This window comes from Palaemon carinicauda, chromosome 16, assembly GCF_036898095.1.
Source record: "Palaemon carinicauda isolate YSFRI2023 chromosome 16, ASM3689809v2, whole genome shotgun sequence".
In the NCBI taxonomy this organism is placed as follows: Eukaryota; Metazoa; Arthropoda; class Malacostraca; order Decapoda; family Palaemonidae; genus Palaemon; species Palaemon carinicauda.
The window spans coordinates 131,426,861-131,454,499 of record NC_090740.1 but is presented as its reverse complement, the minus strand read 5'-3'; the positions used below and the strand labels follow the sequence as shown (position 1 = coordinate 131,454,499).

At 33.5% G+C, this 27,639-nt stretch overlaps 1 protein-coding gene across 1 annotated transcript in view; it reads left to right on the top strand.

Moving 5' to 3' along the window:
* LOC137655567 (uncharacterized) overlaps positions 1–27,639 on the top strand; it is a 149,883-nt gene that overhangs the window by 75,625 nt on the left and 46,619 nt on the right. The window contains 2 exon segments of the mRNA XM_068389467.1: positions 23,681–23,775; positions 27,115–27,240. Of these exon segments, the coding sequence (XP_068245568.1) occupies positions 23,681–23,775; positions 27,115–27,240 (221 nt within the window).

Genomic DNA, 27,639 nt, shown 5'->3' with positions numbered 1-27,639 from the left:
TTCAGTGTCTTAAAATTTACCTCTTCCCCTTTTTCAGTGTCTTAAAATTTACCTCTTCCCCTTTTTCAGTGTCTTAAAATTTACCTCTTCCCCTTTTTCAGTGTCTTAAAATTTACCTCTTCCCCTTTTTCAGTGTCTTAAAATTTACCTCTTCCCCTTTTTCAGTGTCTTAAAATTTACCTCTTCCCCTTTTTCAGTGTCTTAAAATTTACCTCTTCCCCTTTTTCATGTCTTAAAATTTACCTCTTCCCCTTTTTCAGTGTCTTAAAATTTACCTCTTCCCCTTTTTCAGTGTCTTAAAATTTACCTCTTCCCCTTTTTCAGTGTCTTAAAATTTACCTCTTCCCCTTTTTCAGTGTCTTAAAATTTACCTCTTCCCCTTTTTCAGTGTCTTAAAATTTACCTCTTCCCCTTTTTCAGTGTCTTAAAATTTACCTCTTCCCCTTTTTCAGTGTCTTAAAATTTACCTCTTCCCCTTTTTCAGTGTCTTAAAATTTACCTCTTCCCCTTTTTCAGTGTCTTAAAATTTACCTCTTCCCCTTTTTCAGTGTCTTAAAATTTACCTCTTCCCCTTTTTCAGTGTCTTAAAATTTACCTCTTCCCCTTTTTCAGTGTCTTAAAATTTACCTCTTCCCCTTTTTCAGTGTCTTAAAATTTACCTCTTCCCCTTTTTCAGTGTCTTAAAATTTACCTCTTCCCCTTTTTCAGTGTCTTAAAATTTACCTCTTCCCCTTTTTCAGTGTCTTAAAATTTACCTCTTCCCCTTTTTCAGTGTCTTAAAATTTACCTCTTCCCCTTTTTCAGTGTCTTAAAATTTACCTCTTCCCCTTTTTCAGTGTCTTAAAATTTACCTCTTCCCCTTTTTCAGTGTCTTAAAATTTACCTCTTCCCCTTTTTCAGTATCTTAAAATTTACCTCTTCCCCTTTTTCATGTCTTAAAATTTACCTCTTCCCCTTTTTCAGTGTCTTAAAATTTACCTCTTCCCCTTTTTCAGTGTCTTAAAATTTACCTCTTCCCCTTTTTCATGTCTTAAAATTTACCTCTTCCCCTTTTTCAGTGTCTTAAAATTTACCTCTTCCCCTTTTTCAGTGTCTTAAAATTTACCTCTTCCCCTTTTTCAGTGTCTTAAAATTTACCTCTTCCCCTTTTTCAGTGTCTTAAAATTTACCTCTTCCCCTTTTTCAGTGTCTTAAAATTTACCTCTTCCCCTTTTTCAGTGTCTTAAAATTTACCTCTTCCCCTTTTTCAGTGTCTTAAAATTTACCTCTTCCCCTTTTTCAGTGTCTTAAAATTTACCTCTTCCCCTTTTTCAGTGTCTTAAAATTTACCTCTTCCCCTTTTTCAGTGTCTTAAAATTTACCTCTTCCCCTTTTTCAGTATCTTAAAATTTACCTCTTCCCCTTTTTCAGTGTCTTAAAATTTACCTCTTCCCCTTTTTCATGTCTTAAAATTTACCTCTTCCCCTTTTTCAGTATCTTAAAATTTACCTCTTCCCCTTTTTCAGTGTCTTAAAATTTACCTCTTCCCCTTTTTCATGTCTTAAAATTTACCTCTTCCCCTTTTTCAGTGTCTTAAAATTTACCTCTTCCCCTTTTTCAGTGTCTTAAAATTTACCTCTTCCCCTTTTTCATGTCTTAAAATTTACCTCTTCCCCTTTTTCAGTGTCTTAAAATTTACCTCTTCCCCTTTTTCAGTATCTTAAAATTTACCTCTTCCCCTTTTTCATGTCTTAAAATTTACCTCTTCCCCTTTTTCAGTGTCTTAAAATTTACCTCTTCCCCTTTTTCAGTATCTTAAAATTTACCTCTTCCCCTTTTTCAGTGTCTTAAAATTTACCTCTTCCCCTTTTTCAGTATCTTAAAATTTACCTCTTCCCCTTTTTCAGTGTCTTAAAATTTACCTCTTCCCCTTTTTCATGTCTTAAAATTTACCTCTTCCCCTTTTTCAGTGTCTTAAAATTTACCTCTTCCCCTTTTTCAGTGTCTTAAAATTTACCTCTTCCCCTTTTTCATGTCTTAAAATTTACCTCTTCCCCTTTTTCAGTGTCTTAAAATTTACCTCTTCCCCTTTTTCAGTATCTTAAAATTTACCTCTTCCCCTTTTTCATGTCTTAAAATTTACCTCTTCCCCTTTTTCAGTGTCTTAAAATTTACCTCTTCCCCTTTTTCAGTGTCTTAAAATTTACCTCTTCCCCTTTTTCAGTGTCTTAAAATTTACCTCTTCCCCTTTTTCAGTATCTTAAAATTTACCTCTTCCCCTTTTTCAGTCTTAAAATTTACCTCTTCCCCTTTTTCAGTCTTAAAATTTACCTCTTCCCCTTTTTCAGTGTCTTAAAATTTACCTCTTCCCCTTTTTCAGTGTCTTAAAATTTACCTCTTCCCCTTTTTCAGTGTCTTAAAATTTACCTCTTCCCCTTTTTCATGTCTTAAAATTTACCTCTTCCCCTTTTTCAGTGTCTTAAAATTTACCTCTTCCCCTTTTTCAGTGTCTTAAAATTTACCTCTTCCCCTTTTTCAGTGTCTTAAAATTTACCTCTTCCCCTTTTTCAGTATCTTAAAATTTACCTCTTCCCCTTTTTCAGTGTCTTAAAATTTACCTCTTCCCCTTTTTCAGTGTCTTAAAATTTACCTCTTCCCCTTTTTCAGTATCTTAAAATTTACCTCTTCCCCTTTTTCAGTCTTAAAATTTACCTCTTCCCCTTTTTCAGTGTCTTAAAATTTACCTCTTCCCCTTTTTCAGTGTCTTAAAATTTACCTCTTCCCCTTTTTCAGTATCTTAAAATTTACCTCTTCCCCTTTTTCAGTATCTTAAAATTTACCTCTTCCCCTTTTTCAGTGTCTTAAAATTTACCTCTTCCCCTTTTTCAGTATCTTAAAATTTACCTCTTCCCCTTTTTCAGTATCTTAAAATTTACCTCTTCCCCTTTTTCAGTGTCTTAAAATTTACCTCTTCCCCTTTTTCAGTATCTTAAAATTTACCTCTTCCCCTTTTTCAGTCTTAAAATTTACCTCTTCCCCTTTTTCAGTATCTTAAAATTTACCTCTTCCCCTTTTTCAGTGTCTTAAAATTTACCTCTTCCCCTTTTTCATGTCTTAAAATTTACCTCTTCCCCTTTTTCAGTATCTTAAAATTTACCTCTTCCCCTTTTTCAGTGTCTTAAAATTTACCTCTTCCCCTTTTTCAGTCTTAAAATTTACCTCTTCCCCTTTTTCAGTGTCTTAAAATTTACCTCTTCCCCTTTTTCAGTATCTTAAAATTTACCTCTTCCCCTTTTTCAGTATCTTAAAATTTACCTCTTCCCCTTTTTCAGTGTCTTAAAATTTACCTCTTCCCCTTTTTCAGTATCTTAAAATTTACCTCTTCCCCTTTTTCATGTCTTAAAATTTACCTCTTCCCCTTTTTCATGTCTTAAAATTTACCTCTTCCCCTTTTTCAGTATCTTAAAATTTACCTCTTCCCCTTTTTCAGTGTCTTAAAATTTACCTCTTCCCCTTTTTCAGTATCTTAAAATTTACCTCTTCCCCTTTTTCAGTCTTAAAATTTACCTCTTCCCCTTTTTCAGTGTCTTAAAATTTACCTCTTCCCCTTTTTCAGTCTTAAAATTTACCTCTTCCCCTTTTTCAGTGTCTTAAAATTTACCTCTTCCCCTTTTTCAGTATCTTAAAATTTACCTCTTCCCCTTTTTCAGTATCTTAAAATTTACCTCTTCCCCTTTTTCAGTATCTTAAAATTTACCTCTTCCCCTTTTTCAGTATCTTAAAATTTACCTCTTCCCCTTTTTCAGTCTTAAAATTTACCTCTTCCCCTTTTTCAGTATCTTAAAATTTACCTCTTCCCCTTTTTCAGTATCTTAAAATTTACCTCTTCCCCTTTTTCAGTGTCTTAAAATTTACCTCTTCCCCTTTTTCAGTCTTAAAATTTACCTCTTCCCCTTTTTCAGTATCTTAAAATTTACCTCTTCCCCTTTTTCAGTGTCTTAAAATTTACCTCTTCCCCTTTTTCATGTCTTAAAATTTACCTCTTCCCCTTTTTCAGTGTCTTAAAATTTACCTCTTCCCCTTTTTCAGTGTCTTAAAATTTACCTCTTCCCCTTTTTCAGTCTTAAAATTTACCTCTTCCCCTTTTTCAGTATCTTAAAATTTACCTCTTCCCCTTTTTCAGTATCTTAAAATTTACCTCTTCCCCTTTTTCAGTATCTTAAAATTTACCTCTTCCCCTTTTTCAGTCTTAAAATTTACCTCTTCCCCTTTTTCAGTGTCTTAAAATTTACCTCTTCCCCTTTTTCAGTGTCTTAAAATTTACCTCTTCCCCTTTTTCAGTGTCTTAAAATTTACCTCTTCCCCTTTTTCAGTGTCTTAAAATTTACCTCTTCCCCTTTTTCAGTCTTAAAATTTACCTCTTCCCCTTTTTCAGTGTCTTAAAATTTACCTCTTCCCCTTTTTCAGTATCTTAAAATTTACCTCTTCCCCTTTTTCATGTCTTAAAATTTACCTCTTCCCCTTTTTCAGTGTCTTAAAATTTACCTCTTCCCCTTTTTCAGTATCTTAAAATTTACCTCTTCCCCTTTTTCAGTATCTTAAAATTTACCTCTTCCCCTTTTTCAGTATCTTAAAATTTACCTCTTCCCCTTTTTCAGTATCTTAAAATTTACCTCTTCCCCTTTTTCAGTGTCTTAAAATTTACCTCTTCCCCTTTTTCAGTCTTAAAATTTACCTCTTCCCCTTTTTCAGTGTCTTAAAATTTACCTCTTCCCCTTTTTCAGTGTCTTAAAATTTACCTCTTCCCCTTTTTCATGTCTTAAAATTTACCTCTTCCCCTTTTTCAGTGTCTTAAAATTTACCTCTTCCCCTTTTTCAGTATCTTAAAATTTACCTCTTCCCCTTTTTCAGTCTTAAAATTTACCTCTTCCCCTTTTTCAGTGTCTTAAAATTTACCTCTTCCCCTTTTTCAGTGTCTTAAAATTTACCTCTTCCCCTTTTTCAGTATCTTAAAATTTACCTCTTCCCCTTTTTCAGTATCTTAAAATTTACCTCTTCCCCTTTTTCAGTATCTTAAAATTTACCTCTTCCCCTTTTTCAGTATCTTAAAATTTACCTCTTCCCCTTTTTCAGTGTCTTAAAATTTACCTCTTCCCCTTTTTCAGTCTTAAAATTTACCTCTTCCCCTTTTTCAGTGTCTTAAAATTTACCTCTTCCCCTTTTTCAGTATCTTAAAATTTACCTCTTCCCCTTTTTCAGTCTTAAAATTTACCTCTTCCCCTTTTTCAGTGTCTTAAAATTTACCTCTTCCCCTTTTTCAGTCTTAAAATTTACCTCTTCCCCTTTTTCAGTATCTTAAAATTTACCTCTTCCCCTTTTTCAGTATCTTAAAATTTACCTCTTCCCCTTTTTCAGTGTCTTAAAATTTACCTCTTCCCCTTTTTCAGTATCTTAAAATTTACCTCTTCCCCTTTTTCAGTATCTTAAAATTTACCTCTTCCCCTTTTTCATGTCTTAAAATTTACCTCTTCCCCTTTTTCAGTGTCTTAAAATTTACCTCTTCCCCTTTTTCAGTATCTTAAAATTTACCTCTTCCCCTTTTTCAGTCTTAAAATTTACCTCTTCCCCTTTTTCAGTGTCTTAAAATTTACCTCTTCCCCTTTTTCAGTGTCTTAAAATTTACCTCTTCCCCTTTTTCAGTGTCTTAAAATTTACCTCTTCCCCTTTTTCATGTCTTCAAAATTTACCTCTTCCCCTTTTTCAGTGTCTTAAAATTTACCTCTTCCCCTTTTTCAGTATCTTAAAATTTACCTCTTCCCCTTTTTCAGTATCTTAAAATTTACCTCTTCCCCTTTTTCAGTGTCTTAAAATTTACCTCTTCCCCTTTTTCAGTGTCTTAAAATTTACCTCTTCCCCTTTTTCAGTCTTAAAATTTACCTCTTCCCCTTTTTCAGTGTCTTAAAATTTACCTCTTCCCCTTTTTCAGTATCTTAAAATTTACCTCTTCCCCTTTTTCATGTCTTAAAATTTACCTCTTCCCCTTTTTCAGTGTCTTAAAATTTACCTCTTCCCCTTTTTCAGTGTCTTAAAATTTACCTCTTCCCCTTTTTCATGTCTTAAAATTTACCTCTTCCCCTTTTTCAGTGTCTTAAAATTTACCTCTTCCCCTTTTTCAGTGTCTTAAAATTTACCTCTTCCCCTTTTTCAGTATCTTAAAATTTACCTCTTCCCCTTTTTCAGTGTCTTAAAATTTACCTCTTCCCCTTTTTCAGTGTCTTAAAATTTACCTCTTCCCCTTTTTCAGTGTCTTAAAATTTACCTCTTCCCCTTTTTCATGTCTTAAAATTTACCTCTTCCCCTTTTTCAGTGTCTTAAAATTTACCTCTTCCCCTTTTTCAGTGTCTTAAAATTTACCTCTTCCCCTTTTTCATGTCTTAAAATTTACCTCTTCCCCTTTTTCAGTGTCTTAAAATTTACCTCTTCCCCTTTTTCAGTGTCTTAAAATTTACCTCTTCCCCTTTTTCATGTCTTAAAATTTACCTCTTCCCCTTTTTCAGTGTCTTAAAATTTACCTCTTCCCCTTTTTCAGTGTCTTAAAATTTACCTCTTCCCCTTTTTCAGTGTCTTAAAATTTACCTCTTCCCCTTTTTCAGTGTCTTAAAATTTACCTCTTCCCCTTTTTCAGTGTCTTAAAATTTACCTCTTCCCCTTTTTCATGTCTTAAAATTTACCTCTTCCCCTTTTTCAGTGTCTTAAAATTTACCTCTTCCCCTTTTTCAGTGTCTTAAAATTTACCTCTTCCCCTTTTTCAGTGTCTTAAAATTTACCTCTTCCCCTTTTTCAGTGTCTTAAAATTTACCTCTTCCCCTTTTTCAGTGTCTTAAAATTTACCTCTTCCCCTTTTTCATGTCTTAAAATTTACCTCTTCCCCTTTTTCAGTGTCTTAAAATTTACCTCTTCCCCTTTTTCAGTGTCTTAAAATTTACCTCTTCCCCTTTTTCAGTGTCTTAAAATTTACCTCTTCCCCTTTTTCAGTGTCTTAAAATTTACCTCTTCCCCTTTTTCATGTCTTAAAATTTACCTCTTCCCCTTTTTCAGTGTCTTAAAATTTACCTCTTCCCCTTTTTCAGTGTCTTAAAATTTACCTCTTCCCCTTTTTCAGTGTCTTAAAATTTACCTCTTCCCCTTTTTCAGTGTCTTAAAATTTACCTCTTCCCCTTTTTCAGTGTCTTAAAATTTACCTCTTCCCCTTTTTCAGTGTCTTAAAATTTACCTCTTCCCCTTTTTCATGTCTTAAAATTTACCTCTTCCCCTTTTTCATGTCTTAAAATTTACCTCTTCCCCTTTTTCAGTGTCTTAAAATTTACCTCTTCCCCTTTTTCAGTGTCTTAAAATTTACCTCTTCCCCTTTTTCAGTGTCTTAAAATTTACCTCTTCCCCTTTTTCAGTGTCTTAAAATTTACCTCTTCCCCTTTTTCATGTCTTAAAATTTACCTCTTCCCCTTTTTCAGTGTCTTAAAATTTACCTCTTCCCCTTTTTCAGTGTCTTAAAATTTACCTCTTCCCCTTTTTCAATGTCTCAAAATTTACCTCTTCCCCTTTTTCAGTGTCTTAAAATTTACCTCTTCCCCTTTTTCAGTGTCTTAAAATTTACCTCTTCCCCTTTTTCATGTCTCAAAATTTACCTCTTCCCCTTTTTCAGTGTCTTAAAATTTACCTCTTCCCCTTTTTCAGTGTCTTAAAATTTACCTCTTCCCCTTTTTCAGTGTCTTAAAATTTACCTCTTCCCCTTTTTCAATGTCTCAAAATTTACCTCTTCCCCTTTTTCAGTGTCTTAAAATTTACCTCTTCCCCTTTTTCATGTCTTAAAATTTACCTCTTCCCCTTTTTCAGTGTCTTAAAATTTACCTCTTCCCCTTTTTCAGTGTCTTAAAATTTACCTCTTCCCCTTTTTCATGTCTTAAAATTTACCTCTTCCCCTTTTTCATGTCTCAAAATTTACCTCTTCCCCTTTTTCAGTGTCTTAAAATTTACCTCTTCCCCTTTTTCATGTCTTAAAATTTACCTCTTCCCCTTTTTCAGTGTCTTAAAATTTACCTCTTCCCCTTTTTCAGTGTCTTAAAATTTACCTCTTCCCCTTTTTCAGTGTCTTAAAATTTACCTCTTCCCCTTTTTCATGTCTTCAAAATTTACCTCTTCCCCTTTTTCATGTCTTAAAATTTACCTCTTCCCCTTTTTCAATGTCTCAAAATTTACCTCTTCCCCTTTTTCAGTGTCTTAAAATTTACCTCTTCCCCTTTTTCATGTCTTAAAATTTACCTCTTCCCCTTTTTCAGTGTCTTAAAATTTACCTCTTCCCCTTTTTCAGTGTCTTAAAATTTACCTCTTCCCCTTTTTCATGTCTTAAAATTTACCTCTTCCCCTTTTTCATGTCTCAAAATTTACCTCTTCCCCTTTTTCAGTGTCTTAAAATTTACCTCTTCCCCTTTTTCATGTCTTAAAATTTACCTCTTCCCCTTTTTCAGTGTCTTAAAATTTACCTCTTCCCCTTTTTCAGTGTCTTAAAATTTACCTCTTCCCCTTTTTCAGTGTCTTAAAATTTACCTCTTCCCCTTTTTCATGTCTTAAAATTTACCTCTTCCCCTTTTTCAGTGTCTTAAAATTTACCTCTTCCCCTTTTTCAGTGTCTTAAAATTTACCTCTTCCCCTTTTTCAGTGTCTTAAAATTTACCTCTTCCCCTTTTTCAGTGTCTTAAAATTTACCTCTTCCCCTTTTTCAGTGTCTTAAAATTTACCTCTTCCCCTTTTTCAGTGTCTTAAAATTTACCTCTTCCCCTTTTTCATGTCTTAAAATTTACCTCTTCCCCTTTTTCAGTGTCTTAAAATTTACCTCTTCCCCTTTTTCAGTGTCTTAAAATTTACCTCTTCCCCTTTTTCAGTGTCTTAAAATTTACCTCTTCCCCTTTTTCAGTGTCTTAAAATTTACCTCTTCCCCTTTTTCAGTGTCTTAAAATTTACCTCTTCCCCTTTTTCATGTCTCAAAATTTACCTCTTCCCCTTTTTCAGTGTCTTAAAATTTACCTCTTCCCCTTTTTCAGTGTCTCAAAATTTACCTCTTCCCCTTTTTCAATGTCTCAAAATTTACCTCTTCCCCTTTTTCAATGTCTCAAAATTTACCTCTTCCCCTTTTTCAGTGTCTTAAAATTTACCTCTTCCCCTTTTTCAGTGTCTTAAAATTTACCTCTTCCCCTTTTTCAGTGTCTCAAAATTTACCTCTTCCCCTTTTTCAGTGTCTTAAAATTTACCTCTTCCCCTTTTTCAATGTCTCAAAATTTACCTCTTCCCCTTTTTCAATGTCTCAAAATTTACCTCTTCCCCTTTTTCAGTGTCTTAAAATTTACCTCTTCCCCTTTTTCAATGTCTCAAAATTTACCTCTTCCCCTTTTTCATGTCTTAAAATTTACCTCTTCCCCTTTTTCAGTGTCTTAAAATTTACCTCTTCCCCTTTTTCAATGTCTCAAAATTTACCTCTTCCCCTTTTTCAGTGTCTTAAAATTTACCTCTTCCCCTTTTTCAATGTCTCAAAATTTACCTCTTCCCCTTTTTCAATGTCTCAAAATTTACCTCTTCCCCTTTTTCAGTGTCTTAAAATTTACCTCTTCCCCTTTTTCAGTGTCTTAAAATTTACCTCTTCCCCTTTTTCAGTGTCTTAAAATTTACCTCTTCCCCTTTTTCAGTGTCTTAAAATTTACCTCTTCCCCTTTTTCAATGTCTCAAAATTTACCTCTTCCCCTTTTTCAGTGTCTTAAAATTTACCTCTTCCCCTTTTTCAATGTCTCAAAATTTACCTCTTCCCCTTTTTCATGTCTCAAAATTTACCTCTTCCCCTTTTTCAATGTCTCAAAATTTACCTCTTCCCCTTTTTCAATGTCTCAAAATTTACCTCTTCCCCTTTTTCAGTGTCTTAAAATTTACCTCTTCCCCTTTTTCATGTCTTCAAAATTTACCTCTTCCCCTTTTTCAATGTCTCAAAATTTACCTCTTCCCCTTTTTCAGTGTCTTAAAATTTACCTCTTCCCCTTTTTCATGTCTTAAAATTTACCTCTTCCCCTTTTTCATGTCTTAAAATTTACCTCTTCCCCTTTTTCAGTGTCTTAAAATTTACCTCTTCCCCTTTTTCATGTCTTAAAATTTACCTCTTCCCCTTTTTCAGTGTCTTAAAATTTACCTCTTCCCCTTTTTCAGTGTCTTAAAATTTACCTCTTCCCCTTTTTCAGTGTCTTAAAATTTACCTCTTCCCCTTTTTCAGTGTCTTAAAATTTACCTCTTCCCCTTTTTCATGTCTTAAAATTTACCTCTTCCCCTTTTTCATGTCTTAAAATTTACCTCTTCCCCTTTTTCAGTGTCTTAAAATTTACCTCTTCCCCTTTTTCAGTGTCTTAAAATTTACCTCTTCCCCTTTTTCAGTGTCTTAAAATTTACCTCTTCCCCTTTTTCAGTGTCTTAAAATTTACCTCTTCCCCTTTTTCAGTGTCTTAAAATTTACCTCTTCCCCTTTTTCAGTGTCTTAAAATTTACCTCTTCCCCTTTTTCAGTGTCTTAAAATTTACCTCTTCCCCTTTTTCAGTGTCTTAAAATTTACCTCTTCCCCTTTTTCAGTGTCTTAAAATTTACCTCTTCCCCTTTTTCATGTCTAAAATTTACCTCTTCCCCTTTTTCAATGTCTCAAAATTTACCTCTTCCCCTTTTTCAGTGTCTTAAAATTTACCTCTTCCCCTTTTTCAATGTCTCAAAATTTACCTCTTCCCCTTTTTCAGTGTCTTAAAATTTACCTCTTCCCCTTTTTCAGTGTCTTAAAATTTACCTCTTCCCCTTTTTCAGTGTCTTAAAATTTACCTCTTCCCCTTTTTCAGTGTCTTAAAATTTACCTCTTCCCCTTTTTCAGTGTCTTAAAATTTACCTCTTCCCCTTTTTCATGTCTAAAATTTACCTCTTCCCCTTTTTCAATGTCTTAAAATTTACCTCTTCCCCTTTTTCAGTGTCTTAAAATTTACCTCTTCCCCTTTTTCATGTCTTAAAATTTACCTCTTCCCCTTTTTCATGTCTCAAAATTTACCTCTTCCCCTTTTTCAGTGTCTTAAAATTTACCTCTTCCCCTTTTTCAGTGTCTTAAAATTTACCTCTTCCCCTTTTTCAATGTCTCAAAATTTACCTCTTCCCCTTTTTCAGTGTCTTAAAATTTACCTCTTCCCCTTTTTCAGTGTCTTAAAATTTACCTCTTCCCCTTTTTCAGTGTCTTAAAATTTACCTCTTCCCCTTTTTCAGTGTCTTAAAATTTACCTCTTCCCCTTTTTCAGTGTCTTAAAATTTACCTCTTCCCCTTTTTCAGTGTCTTAAAATTTACCTCTTCCCCTTTTTCATGTCTTAAAATTTACCTCTTCCCCTTTTTCAGTGTCTTAAAATTTACCTCTTCCCCTTTTTCAGTGTCTTAAAATTTACCTCTTCCCCTTTTTCAGTGTCTTAAAATTTACCTCTTCCCCTTTTTCAGTGTCTTAAAATTTACCTCTTCCCCTTTTTCAGTGTCTTAAAATTTACCTCTTCCCCTTTTTCAGTGTCTTAAAATTTACCTCTTCCCCTTTTTCATGTCTTAAAATTTACCTCTTCCCCTTTTTCATGTCTCAAAATTTACCTCTTCCCCTTTTTCAGTGTCTTCAAAATTTACCTCTTCCCCTTTTTCAGTGTCTTAAAATTTACCTCTTCCCCTTTTTCATGTCTAAAATTTACCTCTTCCCCTTTTTCAATGTCTCAAAATTTACCTCTTCCCCTTTTTCAGTGTCTTAAAATTTACCTCTTCCCCTTTTTCATGTCTCAAAATTTACCTCTTCCCCTTTTTCAGTGTCTAAAATTTACCTCTTCCCCTTTTTCAGTGTCTTAAAATTTACCTCTTCCCCTTTTTCAGTGTCTTAAAATTTACCTCTTCCCCTTTTTCATGTCTTAAAATTTACCTCTTCCCCTTTTTCAGTGTCTTAAAATTTACCTCTTCCCCTTTTTCAATGTCTCAAAATTTACCTCTTCCCCTTTTTCAGTGTCTTAAAATTTACCTCTTCCCCTTTTTCAATGTCTAAAATTTACCTCTTCCCCTTTTTCAGTGTCTTAAAATTTACCTCTTCCCCTTTTTCAATGTCTCAAAATTTACCTCTTCCCCTTTTTCAGTGTCTTAAAATTTACCTCTTCCCCTTTTTCAGTGTCTTAAAATTTACCTCTTCCCCTTTTTCAATGTCTCAAAATTTACCTCTTCCCCTTTTTCAGTGTCTTAAAATTTACCTCTTCCCCTTTTTCAGTGTCTTAAAATTTACCTCTTCCCCTTTTTCATGTCTCAAAATTTACCTCTTCCCCTTTTTCAGTGTCTTAAAATTTACCTCTTCCCCTTTTTCAGTGTCTTAAAATTTACCTCTTCCCCTTTTTCAATGTCTCAAAATTTACCTCTTCCCCTTTTTCAGTGTCTTAAAATTTACCTCTTCCCCTTTTTCATGTCTCAAAATTTACCTCTTCCCCTTTTTCAGTGTCTTAAAATTTACCTCTTCCCCTTTTTCAGTGTCTTAAAATTTACCTCTTCCCCTTTTTCAGTGTCTTAAAATTTACCTCTTCCCCTTTTTCAGTGTCTTAAAATTTACCTCTTCCCCTTTTTCAGTGTCTTAAAATTTACCTCTTCCCCTTTTTCAGTGTCTTAAAATTTACCTCTTCCCCTTTTTCAGTGTCTTAAAATTTACCTCTTCCCCTTTTTCATGTCTCAAAATTTACCTCTTCCCCTTTTTCAGTGTCTTAAAATTTACCTCTTCCCCTTTTTCAGTGTCTTAAAATTTACCTCTTCCCCTTTTTCAATGTCTCAAAATTTACCTCTTCCCCTTTTTCAGTGTCTTAAAATTTACCTCTTCCCCTTTTTCAGTGTCTAAAATTTACCTCTTCCCCTTTTTCAGTGTCTTAAAATTTACCTCTTCCCCTTTTTCAGTGTCTCAAAATTTACCTCTTCCCCTTTTTCAGTGTCTAAAATTTACCTCTTCCCCTTTTTCAGTGTCTAAAATTTACCTCTTCCCCTTTTTCAGTGTCTAAAATTTACCTCTTCCCCTTTTTCAGTGTCTTAAAATTTACCTCTTCCCCTTTTTCAGTGTCTTAAAATTTACCTCTTCCCCTTTTTCAGTGTCTTAAAATTTACCTCTTCCCCTTTTTCAGTGTCTTAAAATTTACCTCTTCCCCTTTTTCAGTGTCTAAAATTTACCTCTTCCCCTTTTTCAGTGTCTTAAAATTTACCTCTTCCCCTTTTTCAGTGTCTTAAAATTTACCTCTTCCCCTTTTTCAGTGTCTTAAAATTTACCTCTTCCCCTTTTTCAGTGTCTTAAAATTTACCTCTTCCCCTTTTTCAGTGTCTTAAAATTTACCTCTTCCCCTTTTTCAGTGTCTAAAATTTACCTCTTCCCCTTTTTCAGTGTCTTAAAATTTACCTCTTCCCCTTTTTCAGTGTCTAAAATTTACCTCTTCCCCTTTTTCAGTGTCTTAAAATTTACCTCTTCCCCTTTTTCAGTGTCTAAAATTTACCTCTTCCCCTTTTTCAGTGTCTTAAAATTTACCTCTTCCCCTTTTTCAGTGTCTTAAAATTTATTTTCAGTGTCTTAAAATTTACCTCTTCCCCTTTTCCAGTGTCTTAAAATTTACCTCTTCCCCTTTTCAGTGTCTTAAAATTTACCTCTTCCCCTTTTTCAGTGTCTTAAAATTTACCTCTTCCCCTTTTCCAGTGTCTTAAAATTTACCTCTTCCCCTTTTCCAGTGTCTTAAAATTTACCTCTTCCCCTTTTCCAGTGTCTTAAAATTTACCTCTTCCCCTTTTCCAGTGTCTTAAAATTTACCTCTTCCCCTTTTCAGTGTCTTAAAATTTACCTCTTCCCCTTTTCAGTGTCTTAAAATTTACCTCTTCCCCTTTTCAGTGTCTTAAAATTTACCTCTTCCCCTTTTTCAGTGTCTTAAAATTTACCTCTTCCCCTTTTCAGTGTCTTAAAATTTACCTCTTCCCCTTTTCCAGTGTCTTAAAATTTACCTCTTCCCCTTTTTCAGTGTCTAAAATTTACCTCTTCCCCTTTTCCAGTGTCTTAAAATTTACCTCTTCCCCTTTTCAGTGTCTTAAAATTTACCTCTTCCCCTTTTTCAGTGTCTTAAAATTTACCTCTTCCCCTTTTCCAGTGTCTTAAAATTTACCTCTTCCCCTTTTCCAGTGTCTTAAAATTTACCTCTTCCCCTTTTTCAGTGTCTTAAAATTTACCTCTTCCCCTTTTCCAGTGTCTTAAAATTTACCTCTTCCCCTTTTTCAGTGTCTAAAATTTACCTCTTCCCCTTTTTCAGTGTCTTAAAATTTACCTCTTCCCCTTTTTCCAGTGTCTTAAAATTTACCTCTTCCCCTTTTCAGTGTCTTAAAATTTACCTCTTCCCCTTTTTCAGTGTCTTAAAATTTACCTCTTCCCCTTTTTCAGTGTCTTAAAATTTACCTCTTCCCCTTTTTCAGTGTCTTAAAATTTACCTCTTCCCTTTTTCAGTGTCTTAAAATTTACCTCTTCCCCTTTTTCAGTGTCTTAAAAATCTTAAAATTTACCTCTTCCCCTTTTTCAGTGTCTTAAAATTTACCTCTTCCCCTTTTTCAGTATCTTAAAATTTACCTCTTCCCCTTTTTCAGTGTCTTAAAATTTACCTCTTCCCCTTTTTCAGTATCTTAAAATTTACCTCTTCCCCTTTTTCAGTGTCTTAAAATTTACCTCTTCCCCTTTTTCAGTGTCTTAAAATTTACCTCTTCCCCTTTTTCAGTGTCTTAAAATTTACCTCTTCCCCTTTTTCAGTGTCTTAAAATTTACCTCTTCCCCTTTTTCAGTGTCTTAAAATTTACCTCTTCCCCTTTTTCAGTGTCTTAAAATTTACCTCTTCCCCTTTTTCAGTGTCTTAAATTTACCTCTTCCCCTTTTTCAGTGTCTTAAAATTTACCTCTTCCCCTTTTTCAGTGTCTTAAAATTTACCTCTTCCCCTTTTTCAGTGTCTTAAAATTTACCTCTTCCCCTTTTTCAGTGTCTTAAAATTTACCTCTTCCCCTTTTTCAGTGTCTTAAAATTTACCTCTTCCCCTTTTTCAGTGTCTTAAAATTTACCTCTTCCCCTTTTTCAGTGTCTTAAAATTTACCTCTTCCCCTTTTTCAGTGTCTTAAATTTACCTCTTCCCCTTTTTCAGTGTCTTAAAATTTACCTCTTCCCCTTTTTCAGTGTCTTAAAATTTACCTCTTCCCCTTTTTCAGTGTCTTAAAATTTACCTCTTCCCCTTTTTCAGTGTCTTAAAATTTACCTCTTCCCCTTTTTCAGTGTCTTAAAATTTACCTCTTCCCCTTTTTCAGTGTCTTAAAATTTACCTCTTCCCCTTTTTCAGTGTCTTAAAATTTACCTCTTCCCCTTTTTCAGTGTCTTTAAATTTACCTCTTCCCCTTTTTCAGTATCTTAAAATTTACCTCTTCCCCTTTTTCAGTGTCTTAAAATTTACCTCTTCCCCTTTTTCAATGTCTTAAAATTTACCTCTTCCCCTTTTTCAGTGTCTTAAAATTTACCTCTTCCCCTTTTTCAGTGTCTTAAAATTTACCTCTTCCCCTTTTTCTGTGACTTTAAATTTACCTCTTCCCCTTTTTCAGTGTCTTAAAATTTACCTCTTCCCCTTTTTCTGTGTCTTTAAATTTACCTCTTCCCCTTTTTCAGTGTCTTAAAATTTACCTCTTCCCCTTTTTCAGTGTCTTAAAATTTACCTCTTCCCCTTTTTCATGTCTAAAATTTACCTCTTCCCCTTTTTCAGTGTCTTTAAATTTACCTCTTCCCCTTTTTCAGTGTCTTAAAATTTACCTCTTCCCCTTTTTCAGTGTCTTAAAATTTACCTCTTCCCCTTTTTTCAGTGTCTTTAAATTTACCTCTTCCCCTTTTTCTCAGTGTCTTTAAATTTACCTCTTCCCCTTTTTCAGTATCTTAAAATTTACCTCTTCCCCTTTTTCTGTGTCTTTAAATTTACCTCTTCCCCTTTTTCAGTGTCTTAAAATTTACCTCTTCCCCTTTTTCAGTGTCTTTAAATTTACCTCTTCCCCTTTTTCTGTGTCTTTAAATTTACCTCTTCCCCTTTTTCAGTGTCTTAAAATTTACCTCTTCCCCTTTTTCAGTGTCTTTAAAATTTACCTCTTCCCCTTTTTCAGTGTCTTAAAATTTACCTCTTCCCCTTTTTCATGTCTTAAAATTTACCTCTTCCCCTTTTTCAGTGTCTTAAAATTTACCTCTTCCCCTTTTTCAGTGTCTTAAAATTTACCTCTTCCCCTTTTTCAATGTCTCAAAATTTACCTCTTCCCCTTTTTCAGTGTCTTAAAATTTACCTCTTCCCCTTTTTCAGTGTCTTAAAATTTACCTCTTCCCCTTTTTCAGTGTCTTAAAATTTACCTCTTCCCCTTTTTCAGTGTCTTAAAATTTACCTCTTCCCCTTTTTCAATGTCTCAAAATTTACCTCTTCCCCTTTTTCAGTGTCTTAAAATTTACCTCTTCCCCTTTTTCAATGTCTCAAAATTTACCTCTTCCCCTTTTTCAGTGTCTTAAAATTTACCTCTTCCCCTTTTTCAGTGTCTTAAAATTTACCTCTTCCCCTTTTTCAATGTCTCAAAATTTACCTCTTCCCCTTTTTCAGTGTCTTAAAATTTACCTCTTCCCCTTTTTCAGTGTCTTAAAATTTACCTCTTCCCCTTTTTCAATGTCTCAAAATTTACCTCTTCCCCTTTTTCAATGTCTCAAAATTTACCTCTTCCCCTTTTTCAATGTCTCAAAATTTACCTCTTCCCCTTTTTCAGTGTCTTAAAATTTACCTCTTCCCCTTTTTCAATGTCTCAAAATTTACCTCTTCCCCTTTTTCAGTGTCTTAAAATTTACCTCTTCCCCTTTTTCAGTGTCTTAAAATTTACCTCTTCCCCTTTTTCAATGTCTCAAAATTTACCTCTTCCCCTTTTTCAGTGTCTTAAAATTTACCTCTTCCCCTTTTTCAGTGTCTTAAAATTTACCTCTTCCCCTTTTTCAATGTCTCAAAATTTACCTCTTCCCCTTTTTCAGTGTCTTAAAATTTACCTCTTCCCCTTTTTCATTGTCTTAAAATTTACCTCTTCCCCTTTTTCAATGTCTCAAAATTTACCTCTTCCCCTTTTTCAGTGTCTTAAAATTTACCTCTTCCCCTTTTTCAGTGTCTCAAAATTTACCTCTTCCCCTTTTTCAATGTCTCAAAATTTACCTCTTCCCCTTTTTCAGTGTCTTAAAATTTACCTCTTCCCCTTTTTCAGTGTCTTAAAATTTACCTCTTCCCCTTTTTCAATGTATCAAAATTTACCTCTTCCCCTTTTTCAGTGTCTTAAAATTTACCTCTTCCCCTTTTTCAGTGTCTTAAAATTTACCTCTTCCCCTTTTTCAGTGTCTTAAAATTTACCTCTTCCCCTTTTTCAATGTCTCAAAATTTACCTCTTCCCCTTTTTCAGTGTCTTAAAATTTACCTCTTCCCTTTTTCAGTGTCTTAAAATTTACCTCTTCCCCTTTTTCAGTGTCTTAAAATTTACTTCTTCCCCTTTTTCAATGTCTCAAAATTTACCTCTTCCCCTTTTTCAGTGTCTTAAAATTTACCTCGTCCCCTTTTTCAGTGTCTTAAAATTTACCTCTTCCCCTTTTTCAATGTCTCAAAATTTACCTCTTCCCCTTTTTCAGTGTCTTAAAATTTACCTCTTCCCCTTTTTCAATGTCTCAAAATTTACCTCTTCCCCTTTTTCAGTGTCTTAAAATTTACCTCTTCCCCTTTTTCAATGTCTCAAAATTTACCTCTTCCCCTTTTTCAGTGTCTTAAAATTTACCTCTTCCCCTTTTTCAGTGTCTTAAAATTTACCTCTTCCCCTTTTTCAGTGGCTTAAAATTTACCTCTTCCCCTTTTTCAGTGTCTTAAAATTTACCTCTTCCCTTTTTCAGTGTCTTAAAATTTACCTCTTCCCCTTTTTCAGTGTCTTAAAATTTACCTCTTCCCCTTTTTCAGTGTCTTAAAATTTACCTCTTCCCTTTTTCAGTGTCTTAAAATTTACCTCTTCCCCTTTTTCAGTGTCTTAAAATTTACCTCTTCCCCTTTTTCAATGTCTCAAAATTTACCTCTTCCTCTTTTTCAGTGTCTTAAAATTTACCTCTTCCCTTTTTCAGTGTCTTAAAATTTACCTCTTCCCCTTTTTCAATGTCTCAAAATTTACCTCTTCCCTTTTTCAGTGTCTTAAAATTTACCTCTTCCCCTTTTTCAATGTCTCAAAATTTACCTCTTCCCCTTTTTCAGTGTCTTAAAATTTACCTCTTCCCCTTTTTCAATGTCTCAAAATTTACCTCTTCCCTTTTTCAGTGTCTTAAAATTTACCTCTTCCCCTTTTTCAGTGTCTTAAAATTTACCTCTTCCCTTTTTCAGTTTCTTAAAATTTACCTCTTCCCCTTTTTCAGTGTCTTAAAATTTACCTCTTCCCCTTTTTCAGTGTCTTAAAATTTACCTCTTCCCTTTTTCAGTGTCTTAAAATTTACCTCTTCCCCTTTTTCAGTGTCTTAAAATTTACCTCTTCCCCTTTTTCAATGTCTCAAAATTTACCTCTTCCCCTTTTTCAGTGTCTTAAAATTTACCTCTTCCCCTTTTTCAATGTCTCAAAATTTACCTCTTCCCCTTTTTCAGTGTCTTAAAATTTACCTCTTCCCCTTTTTCAATGTCTCAAAATTTACCTCTTCCCCTTTTTCAGTGTCTTAAAATTTACCTCTTCCCTTTTTCAGTGTCTTAAAATTTACCTCTTCCCCTTTTTCAGTGTCTTAAAATTTACCTCTTCCCTTTTTCAGTGTCTTAAAATTTACCTCTTCCCCTTTTTCAGTGTCTTAAAATTTACCTCTTCCCCTTTTTCAATGTCTCAAAATTTACCTCTTCCCCTTTTTCAGTGTCTTAAAATTTACCTCTTCCCTTTTTCAGTGTCTTAAAATTTACCTCTTCCCCTTTTTCAGTGTCTTAAAATTTACCTCTTCCCCTTTTTCAATGTCTCAAAATTTACCTCTTCCCCTTTTTCAGTGTCTTAAAATTTACCAATTCCCCTTTTTCAGTGTCCTAAAATTTACCTCTTTCCCCTTTTCAATGTCTCAAATTTTACCTCTCTCCCTTTTTAGTGTCTCAAAATTTACCTCTTCCCCTTTTTCAATGTCTCTAGATTTACCTTTACCCATTTTTCAATGTCTCAAAATTTACCTCTTCCCCTTTTTCAGTGTCTTAAAATTTACCTCTTCCCCTTTTTCAGTGTCTTAAAATTTACCTCTTCCCCTTTTTCAGTGTCTTAAAATTTACCAATTCCCCTTTTTCAGTGTCCTAAAATTTACCTCTTTCCCCTTTTCAATGTCTCAAATTTTACCTCTCTCCCTTTTTTAGTGTCTCAAAATTTACCTCTTCCCCTTTTTCAATGTCTCTAGATTTACCTTTACCCATTTTTCAATGTCTCAAAATTTACCTCTTCCCCTTTTTCAATGTCTCTAGATTTACCTTTTCCCATTTTTCAATGTCTCAAAATTTACCTCTTCCCCTTTTTCAATGTCTCTAGATTTACCTTTTCCCCCCTTTTTTCATTGTCTCAAAATTTACCTCTCTCCCTTTTTCAAAGTCTCAAAATTTACCTCTTTCCATTTTTCAATGTCTCAAAATTTACCTTTTTTTTCCTTTTTTAGTGTCTCAAAATTTACCTCTTCCCCTTTTTCAATGTCTCTAGATTTACCTTTTCCCCCTTTTTTCATTGTCTAAATTTTACCTCTCTCCCCTTTTCAATGTCTCAAAATTTACCTCTTCCACTTTTTCAATGTCTCAAAATTTACCAATTCCCCTTTTTCAGTGTCTCAAAATTTACCTCTTCCCCTTTTTCAATGTCTCAAAATTTACCTCTTCCCCTTTTTCAATGTCTCAAAATTTACCTCTTCCCCTTTTTCAATGTCTCAAAATTTACCTCTTCCCCTTTTTCAAAGTCTCAAAATTTACCTCTTCCCCTTTTTCAATGTCTCAAAATTTACCAATTCCCCTTTTTCAATGTCTCAAAATATACCTCTTCCACCATTTCAATGTCTCAAAATTTACCTGTTCCCCTTTTTCAATGTCTCAAAATTTACCTCTTCTCTTTTTCAGTGTCTCAAAATATACCTCTTCCCCCTTTTCAATGTCTCAAAATTTACCTCTCTCCCTGTTTTAGTGTCTCAAAATTTACCTCTCTCCATTTTTCAATGTCTCAAAATTTACCTCTTCCCTTTTTTCATTGTCTCAAAATTTACCTCTTCCCCCTTTTCAATGTCTCAAAATTTACCTCTTCCCCTTTTTCAATGTCTCAAAATTTACCTCTCTCCATTTTTCAATGTCTCAAAATTTACCTCTTCCCTTTTTTCATTGTCTCAAAATTTACCTCTTCCCCCTTTTCAATGTCTCAAAATTTACCTCTTCCCCTTTTTCAATGTCTCAAAATATACCTCTCTCCATTTTTCAATGTCTCAAAATTTACCTCTCTCCATTTTTCAATGTCTCAAAATTTACCTCTCTCCCTTTTTCAATGTCTCAAAATATACCTCTCTCCATTTTTCAATGTCTCAAAATTTACCTCTCTCCATTTTTCAATATCTCAAAATATACCTCTCTCCATTTTTCAATGTCTCAAAATTTACCTCTCTCCCTTTTTCAATGTCTCAAAATATACCTCTCTCCCTTTTTCAATGTCTCAAAATTTACCTCTCTCCATTTTTCAATGTCTCAAAATTTACCTCTCTCCATTTTTCAATGTCTCAAAATATACCTCTCTCCATTTTTCAATGTCTCAAAATTTACCTCTCTCCCTTTTTCAATGTCTCAAAATATACCTCTCTCCCTTTTTCAATGTCTCAAAATTTACCTCTCTCCATTTTTCAATGTCTCAAAATATACCTCTTCCACCATTTCAATGTCTCAAAATTTACCAATTCCCCTTTTTCAATGTCTCAAAATTTACCTCTTCCCTTTTTCAGTGTCTCAAAATATACCTCTTCCCCCTTTTCAATGTCTCAAAATTTACCTCTCTCCCTTTTTTAGTGTCTCAAAATTTACCTCTCTCCATTTTTCAATGTCTCAAAATTTACCTCTTCCCTTTTTTCATTGTCTCAAAATTTACCTCTTCCCCCTTTTCAATGTCTCAAAATTTACCTGTTCCCCTTTTTCAATGTCTCAAAATTTACCTCTTCCCTATTTTCAATGTCTCAAAATTTACCTGTTCCCCCTTTTCAATGTCTCAAAATTTACCTCTCTCCATTTTTCAATGTCTCAAAATTTACCTCTCTCCCTTTTTCAATGTCTCAAAATTTATCTCTTCCCCTTTTTCAATGTCTCAAAATTTATCTCTTCCCCTTTTTCAATGTCTCAAAATTTACCTGTTCCCCCTTTTCAATGTCTCAAAATTTACCTGTTCCCCTTTTTCAATGTCTCAAAATTTACCTCTCTCCCTTTTTCAATGTCTCAAAATTTATCTCTTCCCTTTTTTCAATATCTCAAAATTTACCTCTTCCCCTTTTTTAGTGTCTCAAAATTTACCTGTTCCCCTTTTTCAATGTCTCAAAATTTACCTGTTCCCCTTTTTCAATGTCTCAAAATTTACCTCTTCCCCTTTTTTAGTGTCTCAAAATTTACCTGTTCCCCTTTTTCAATGTCTCAAAATTTACATCTTCCCCTTTTTCAATGTCTCAAAATTTACCTCTTCTCCTTTTTCAATGTCTCAAAATTTACCTGTTCCCCTTTTTCAATGTCTCAAAATTTACCTGTTCCCCTTTTTCAATGTCTCAAAATTTACCTGTTCCCCTTTTTCAATGTCTCAAAATTTACCTGTTCCCCTTTTTCAATGTCTCAAAATTTACCTCTTCCCCTTTTTTAGTGTCTCAAAATTTACCTGTTCCCCTTTTTCAATGTCTCAAAATTTACATCTTCCCCTTTTTCAATGTCTCAAAATTTACCTCTTCCCCTTTTTCAATGTCTCAAAATTTATCTCTTCCCCTTTTTCAATGTCTCAAAATTTATCTCTTCCCCTTTTTCAATGTCTCAAAATTTATCTCTTCCCCTTTTACAATGTCTCAAAATTTACCTCTTCCCCTTTTTCAATGTCTCAAAATTTACCTGTTCCCCTTTTCCAATGTCTCAAAATTTACCTCTTCCCTATTTTCAATGTCTCAAAATTTACCTGTTCCCCCTTTTCAATGTCTCAAAATTTACCTCTCTCCATTTTTCAATGTCTCAAAATTTACCTCTCTCCCTTTTTCAATGTCTCAAAATTTATCTCTTCCCCTTTTTCAATGTCTCAAAATTTATCTCTTCCCCTTTTTCAATGTCTCAAAATTTACCTGTTCCCCCTTTTCAATGTCTCAAAATTTACCTGTTCCCCTTTTTCAATGTCTCAAAATTTACCTCTCTCCCTTTTTCAATGTCTCAAAATTTATCTCTTCCCTTTTTTCAATATCTCAAAATTTACCTCTTCCCCTTTTTTAGTGTCTCAAAATTTACCTGTTCCCCTTTTTCAATGTCTCAAAATTTACCTGTTCCCCTTTTTCAATGTCTCAAAATTTACCTCTTCCCCTTTTTTAGTGTCTCAAAATTTACCTGTTCCCCTTTTTCAATGTCTCAAAATTTACATCTTCCCCTTTTTCAATGTCTCAAAATTTACCTCTTCTCCTTTTTCAATGTCTCAAAATTTACCTGTTCCCCTTTTTCAATGTCTCAAAATTTACCTGTTCCCCTTTTTCAATGTCTCAAAATTTACCTGTTCCCCTTTTTCAATGTCTCAAAATTTACCTGTTCCCCTTTTTCAATGTCTCAAAATTTACCTCTTCCCCTTTTTTAGTGTCTCAAAATTTACCTGTTCCCCTTTTTCAATGTCTCAAAATTTACATCTTCCCCTTTTTCAATGTCTCAAAATTTACCTCTTCCCCTTTTTCAATGTCTCAAAATTTATCTCTTCCCCTTTTTCAATGTCTCAAAATTTATCTCTTCCCCTTTTTCAATGTCTCAAAATTTATCTCTTCCCCTTTTACAATGTCTCAAAATTTACCTCTTCCCCTTTTTCAATGTCTCAAAATTTACCTGTTCCCCTTTTCCAATGTCTCAAAATTTACCTCTTCCCCTTTTCAGTGTCTGAAAATTCACCTCTTCCCCCTTTTCAGTGTCTCAAAGTTTACCTCTTTCTCTTTTTCAATGTCTCAAAATTTATCTCTCTCCCTTTTTCAATGTCTCAAAATTTACTTTTTTCTCTTTTTCAGTGTTTAAAAATTTACCTCTCTCCCTTTTTCAAAGTCTCAAAATTTACCGCTTCCCCTTTTTTAGGTACTCAAAATTTACCTCTTCCCCTTTTTCAATGTCTCAAAATTCACCTTTTCCCCTTTTTTTAGTGTCTCAAATTTTACTTCTTCCCCCTTTTCAATGTCTCAAAATTCCCTTTTTCCCCTTTTTCAATGTCTCAAAATTTACCTCTTCCCCTTTTTCCAGTGTCTCAAAATTTACCTGTTCTCCTTTTTTAATGTCACAAAATTTACATCTTCCTCTTTTTCATATTCTCAATGTTTGACATATCTTTTGGCAGACATATCGACGGTCAAGACATTTGCTCTTGTCCCAAAGGCTACCGCGGGAAGAACTGCGATCTACATTATACTACGATATCTGCCATTGATAACAGTAAGAATTTCTTAATGCTTTGATTTTATAATAATTTGTATTTCTATTTAAATATCATAGAGTTTAAAGTAGTATTAATGAAGATATGAGTGGTCTGCTTATGTTTGTAGAAAAGTTGAAACTTTTGCATATTCTATGCTGGACTTGATAGGTTCAAGTGGTACATTAATAAGATCAATTCAGATTAGAAGTAATTTATAAATCTGACCCATAATTTGTGATAGAAAGTCATTTATATGTACAGACAAGCTTATAAGACTAAACCATTTTCTTCCAAAACTCTGCTGGGGTCTGTGTGGTCGTACACAAACATATTGACACACGCACATACGCATATATATATATATATATATATATATATATATATATATATATATGTATATATATATGTATATATATATATGTATATATATATATGTATATATATATATATATATATATATATATATATATATATGTGTGTGTGTGTGTGTGTGTGTGTGTGTGTGTACAACCTGGCAAAACATGACGTTAGAACCTGTCTAGGGTAGATGATCTTTCTGTGTTATTAGAAGAACTGGAAGAAAGAAAGAAATTTGGATATTATAGGATTTAGTGAAATAAGAACTGGCGAATCCTATATAAAGTAAAAAGTGGCCCACATATTTTGCTTCATAGGACATGAAACAAAGAAAATGGGGTAGGTTGTCTTGTTAATAAAAATCTTGCAGGTAGCATTAAGGAATTTTGTAGTACTAGTGATGGAGAATAACAGTATTAATTATCAAACTAAATAAGAAGTATAAACTGTAGATCATTCAAACGTATGCACTAACAACATCCCATACATAGGAAGAAATAGAAACTTTTTATGAAGATCTGGAGATATCTATAAAAAACACAAGACTCAATTTACATTTGTTTTGGGAGATTTCAATGGCAAAGTAGGTTGAAAGAAGAGAGGAGAATAAGCCGTAGATAAATTTAGAATAGAACAAGGTATGACAGAGGAGATATACTTGTAGAATTTGCTGAAAGAAACAACCGTAAAATCTTGAACTCTTTTTTTTTTCTTTTATAAAAAAAGAACAGAAAATGGACATGGAGAAGCCCAAATGGAAAGTTTTTTTTTCCCAATGCAAAAATTAATTTATTTAAAGATATAACAGTGTTAAACTAGTTAAAGTCAAGCAATCATAGAATGGCGAGAAAGAACATTTGTCTAGATCTAAGGAAAGAAAGAGAAAAACTAATTTCGAGAAATAGAATAAACACTCCAGTAATAATTCTGATGAGTTTAGCTTAGCAATACAAAAATAGGTAGGCTATTCCCAGCTACATGATGAATGGAAGCAAGCAAAGAAGTAAGGAACAGTAATTTTATAAAGTTGGTATTGAAATAAGCACAAGAGATGGATGAAAAACTTTCCCTAATAACGTCATGGAAAACTACCAGAAAAGACCATAAACCTAATGAAGATAGGATAGGACGTGAAAGTAAAACCCAAGAGAGTTGAAATAGAATTAGCAGAGCTATCTAAAACAATAAACATAATCAGACAAAAGTTGAAGAAACACTAAAAAAAAAAGACGAAGAAGCATCAAACTAATGAAAAGAAGACTTGGAACACGGCACCAACAGATATTTGCTTTAGAGGGTGAAGATGGAAATAACAAAACAGGTTGATTGATAAAAATCGCTATGAAATAGCGATATAAGGAATAACCTTGTCAATAGAAGTAATGAACGCAACAGCAGGAGAATAATATAAAGCATCAAAGGCAGGAAAAGAGTCAACGCAGCAGAAAAAAGCCGTAACAATTTATTCAATTTTAGATGGGGGAGATTTCATAGTAGTAAAATTCACCAAACTTTACACCAAATGTCTGCAAGAATGTTTTATACTTACTTTATCATTATACTAATTTCAAAGAAAGGAGGCACAAAAGACTTGAATACTTACAGCCCAAAAACTTTACTATCCGTAATATATAAAATAATCACAAAGATCAAATTAGGCCGAATAAAAACACAGCTAGACTTTGATCAAACAAGAGAGCAGGCAGGCTTTAGCTGTGGTTTATTCAGCAACTGACCATATACAAGTAATTACCCAGCTAATGGAAAAATCAACAGAATATGACAAACACCTATATATGTTATGTATAGCCTATGGAAAAGGTTTTGATTCTGTCAAAACTTCAGCAGTAATGAAAGCTCTTCAAAGACAAGGAATAGATGAACCCTATGTTAGAACGCATGAAGATATATATACGGGAAGTACAGCAATCTTAAAGCTCAGTACATGAAGATAGTGAGAAAATTCCAATTGAGGAGTTATTCAAAGCATGCCTAAAAACAGTTTTAAGCATTTAAATTGGTAAACTGTACGAATTAACATTAATAGGGAATTCTTTAACAACTTAAGATTTGAAGATGACATAGTTCTGTGTAGTGAATCATAGGAGGAATTACAACGGACGATAGAATATTTGAATAGAGAAAGCATCAATTTGTACTTATAATGTATGTGATTAAAACTAAGATAATGTTCAATGAAAAGACAGTGAGAAAATATATAAAGGTTATGGACAAGCCTCTAAAGATTGCTAATGATTATACGTACTTAGGGCAGACAGTAAGTGTTTCCCTAAGACACGAGACCAATATTAAATGAAGAATAATCATGGAACGGATAGCTTTTGGTAAACAAAATGTACTTATGGAAAGTAAAATGCCACTTTCTCGAAAAAGGAAAGTATTTAATTAGATGGTCCTACCAGTAATGAGTTATGCATCAGAAACTTGGAGCCTTACTAAAGAATTATGGAAAGAATAATGATGGGAATAGCACTAAAAGACAGAAAAAGAGCAACATGGATACGAGAGCAAACTAAAGTAGAAGATATTTAAACATGTAAAAAAAGAAGTGGACATAGCCAAGACATATAATGAGAATGACAGATAATAGATGGGTATTAAGAACACCAAAAGGAGTCCTTAGAGATGGCGAAAGAAGCAGGGGAAGGAAGAGAAGACAATAGCTTGATGAGCTAAGTAAATTTGCATGTATAGACTGACATAGAAAGAGCAAAAACAGAAGAGTATGGAAGGACATGTCTGAGGCCTGTGTCCTGCAGTGGACTAACAGTGCCTGACGATGATGATGGTATATATATATATATATATATATATATATATATATATATATATATATATATATATATACATATATATATATGTGTGTGTGTGTGTCTGTCTGTGTGTGTGTTCATATGTGTTCGTATGTATGTATAGATATAAACAGGCAGATAGCTTTTACAATCAATTATGTGACTCATAAGCCAAAACTATTACAGGCTGTGGCGGGATCCGAGACTGCCAACACCACTGTCATTTAAGAATCTTGGTTGGGCAAAAGGAAGCTTTTTGTTCTTGTAAGGCTGGGTATACCTCTCTCAATGAAACTCACTGTGTTCCATCAGGTAAGTAACATAATGAGGAATTTAAGTAACTAAGTAATACATTTAGTATCTTGTAGTAACCATCATTTAGTGAAAACTTTATCCAATGAAGTATGCTTAAAATGTAATTAATAGATAGATTTCTATAGATTTGGTCATGAGATTAGTGAACATTTATCATACTCGAGAAGTTCTATAATTGATGAATATTGGCTATCAACATATATGCATTAACAAAGTATATACAACTGTTTAGGTAATTGCTGAATGGAGAAAATCTGAGGCCACGATCCTTCTATGTGTAAAGGACGAGGGAAGGTAAAAAAAACAAGAGTTGAAAATTGAGAAGAATACAGGCTTAAAGAAACACTGAGAGAAGAATTAGTTGAACAGTAATAGCTTTAGATGAAGGTCTTTTAA